At 51.0% G+C, this 3,288-nt stretch overlaps 3 protein-coding genes across 3 annotated transcripts in view; all 3 read right to left on the bottom strand.

Annotated features, from left to right (window-relative positions):
- Positions 1–427: 427 nt before the first annotated feature.
- TEOVI_000903600 (cation transporter, putative) lies at positions 428–1,843 on the bottom strand (the record flags this gene model as incomplete). The annotated part of the gene is made up of 1 exon (XM_067222047.1): positions 428–1,843. The coding sequence occupies one exon, from the start codon at positions 1,841–1,843 to the stop codon at positions 428–430; it is 1,416 nt and encodes a 471-aa protein (XP_067078148.1).
- Positions 1,844–2,489: 646 nt separating this feature from the next.
- TEOVI_000903500 (pdz domain containing protein, putative) lies at positions 2,490–3,263 on the bottom strand (the record flags this gene model as incomplete). Its single annotated transcript, XM_067222046.1, has 1 exon — positions 2,490–3,263. The coding sequence occupies one exon, from the start codon at positions 3,261–3,263 to the stop codon at positions 2,490–2,492; it is 774 nt and encodes a 257-aa protein (XP_067078147.1).
- Positions 3,264–3,277: 14 nt separating this feature from the next.
- Positions 3,278–3,288, bottom strand: part of TEOVI_000903400 (uncharacterized protein) — a gene marked incomplete at both ends in the record, with an annotated part of 771 nt that continues 760 nt past the window's right edge. Inside the window, one exon of the mRNA XM_067222045.1 lies at positions 3,278–3,286. Within this exon, the coding sequence (XP_067078146.1) occupies positions 3,278–3,286 (9 nt within the window). The remainder of the gene's footprint in view (positions 3,287–3,288) is intronic.

The following is a 3,288-nucleotide window of genomic DNA, read 5'->3' as shown; positions in this document are numbered from 1 at the left end:
AAAAAAAAAGGGGGGATGTGATAAACCAGAGATATTCGAACACACATGATTACAAGTTTGTGTTTGTGGCTTACTAGCCGCATGTGGGCAACGAGGGAAAAGGGATGCTACGGTGGTTCCCACATCAACCTTGTTGCAGCGTTTTCGACTTTCGTTAAGGTGACAATAAATGCCGATACAGAAGGTCAGCGTGCACCCAGATAACAAACTAGAAAAAAGGGAACGAGCAGAAAATAATGGCCGCTGAGAAACACCCTTCTCCAAGATGGGTACGCACTATTTTCTCATCAGGGTTACCACGGTACTCCTTAGTGTAAAAAAAAATCCGTCCCTTCCTTTTCAGTGGGGGCCATCCACACAACTTCAGTGCACTCATGTGTAATCCGGTAAAGTCATCTTCGATAGAACAAAAAGACATACCTTTCAATCAACAACAACCCACTGAAGGATGAGCAGTCCCTTTGAAATCGTTTTCCCCCGCAACGATGTCTATTTCCAGTTCGAAGAAAGCGGCAATAGATTTCACATCTCTCATGCACTCCTCATCTATTGTCTGTGGCAGGGAAATCCGCCTTGTTCCCCAGTCAAATGGAATGGGCTGCAACCCGTGAAACTCTTCGACAAGCCTCAGTATGTTGCTCAGAGATTCTTCACTTCCGCGGTCGCATGGGGCTATAGTTGTGAAGGTGTCGGCCACTCGAACACTCCCTTGCGCAAGTGTTGTCAGCTCATTGGAGGTTCTGGCGAGTACCATCGCGGCGGTGTCCATTTCCGTGAGCAGTGTGACGTGAAGGGCGTATGAGTGCCCGTGCCGAATAAGAAAAACATTGACAAGATGCAACTTGTTGTAATCTTGTAGCACCCGGCGCACTGCTGCCACCTCCTCTGCACGCTGGAAGTCGAAGAACTCCAACACACTGTCGCGCATTAAAGCGTAACCGATTTGGCAAATGCTGGCGGAAACAAAGAGTCCTGCCAGACCGTCGATCCCCGGCATTCCAATGCATTGCCCGGCTACACCCACCAGGGCGATGGCGCCGGACCATGCATCGGCCCGGTGGTGGTATGCGTTTGCCACGACAACTCGTGACCCTGCTCGCTCTCCCACACGTTTTGTCCAGCGGAAGAGAGCCTCTTTGCAAACGACAGAAGCAGCAGCTAATGCCACCATCGTCCACATTATCGTCACACGCCCCATTTCATCCGTCTGCGCTACCTGGTAATGTGAGTGACTGTGGTGTGCATGCTCGTGGGGGTGGCCACCCATGGCGTTCCCGTGGTGCTGATGGTGGTTGGGGATATGCTCGTTGTGACTGTGCGCTCCCGTAGAGGCGGCCGAAGACTCGCCATTGGGGTTTATCAATTTCAGAAGCTCTCGAGTACACTCTTGCATTGAAGTGAAAAGAAGCGTCACAGCGCCGAAGAGCAGCATGCTAGCGACGATAACTGCACCTGCGGTTTCGGTGCGACCAATGCCGAATGGAAATCGACAACGCGGTAATCGCTTAGTGGAGACCGTAAGCGCCATGTAAGAGACAACATCCGCTAGAAGGTCCACCAGGGCATGGAAGCCATCTGCGACAAGCGCCACAGACCCACCGCTAAGGCCGAACCAAATTTTCGTTGTGGAAAAGAAGATATTCGTTGCTCCACCAACTGCTGTGGCAATTTGACACAACCGTAATTGCTTCCCCTGCACGGTGTCTTCCAGTGTGTGAGAATGACCATGACCATGACTATGGCTGTGGCCGTGGCTCAGATGACGAGCACCCCTACCGTCATCATGGGGCTTACCAACCCGGGAAGTTATGCTTGTGACTACGTTATGGAGCCGTCGCCGCATTTAAACCTAATGTCTGAATGTTACACACATGTATATGTTAAAATATATGTGCCATTAGGTAGCAAAGTAGGGTAGGAGGAGAGTCGTTTGCCGTGCGCTATATTCCATTTCAATCGCCTGCATCCCCGTTTGAAGTGATGCACTCTGCTACGAATGGAAGATCAATCTCATTGAAACAGCAACAGCAACGAAAAGGCACGCGTGACGGCGGCTGCTGAGACAGATAAAATGCAACAAACAATAAAGACTCCTTGCAGTCCCGGCCCTGCATGTTGCCCATCCACGGAGGGGAACAACACCAAATGCAACAATACCAAATAATCGAAAACGGGTACAAACTCGAACGGAGAAAAATAACATAAATAAGTACACCTGCGGCACATTCCCCAACGGAGCGTGTTACAACGACCTTGTTCGCTCGGAGGGCAGCTTCAAGTTGCACGAGTGCAAGTGGACAACATTAACGGAAAACATATGCACATACATACACCCAATGGTGTTGATACATGAATTGACGTGGTGTTCCTTGAAAACAAGTCTTTCTACAGTACAACCTCTTGGCTCATTTTTGAGTTTCGCGGCCATTAACCTCACTCTGGGTGACACAGGGTGGCTGAATCACGCGTATCGCTCCCCACCCCCGCTATCAGGAACCCGACGCACGTTCACAAATTACCACTACTTCATGCAAAAAACCACCCCGCTTCAGATGAAGCGCAAACTGGAGCTTAGGAAGGTCCCATCTCCTTGCCATACCTGCGGTCAGTTCCGCTTTGTTCATTGTCCTAACGTTACCCGCACCAGCCGTGCCTGAACCGCTACCAAACCACCTTCCACTAACTGCGGCGCTATTGGGCGCTTGAAGAAAGCAACATCCCTCCTTTGCTTCCTCATTTCTACAAGTACCAGAATGTTCTTCATAGTACATTTGCATCAGAAGACGCCGCTTCACCTCATTTTCCTGCGTAAGTTCTGCAATAAGGGCGTACATCTCGGCTCGTGTGTTTACATTACGGGCGTTGAGCGCCACCACCACATCACCGGGTAGCACACCAGCGGCATGCGCGGCAAACCCACTAAAAACTTCATGTACCCGTACACCACCACCACGTTCGTCCCGCAGCTCAACACCAAGCAGAGGTGGGCGCGCGGCCATGGCAGAGTGGTGGGGGGCATACACTTCCAGTACTTCTAAGCGGCTCTCCAACTCGTCAAGCCGCGCAGGAATATTTTCCCAAACTTCCGTACCACAGGGCCGATAACCCGCCCGGCCACATTTCTCGTTGGGGTCCCCGCTTTCTAAACTTCGTGTGCTCCTGTTCATCACACACTCTGTGTCACTCTTCCAGTTTTGTGGAGGTGACGTGCCCGTGTAAAGCTTGCTATTATCGGCGATGCTCGTCTTCGATTGCTTGGCCATGAAAATCTCTTCCCTCACATTTGCT

This window comes from Trypanosoma equiperdum (genome assembly GCF_001457755.1).
Source record: "Trypanosoma equiperdum strain OVI genome assembly, contig: ctg_1548, whole genome shotgun sequence".
NCBI classification, from domain to species: Eukaryota; Euglenozoa; class Kinetoplastea; order Trypanosomatida; family Trypanosomatidae; genus Trypanosoma; species Trypanosoma equiperdum.
Note: the sequence above shows the minus strand (reverse complement) of the source record. Positions and strands in the feature narration are given on the sequence as shown.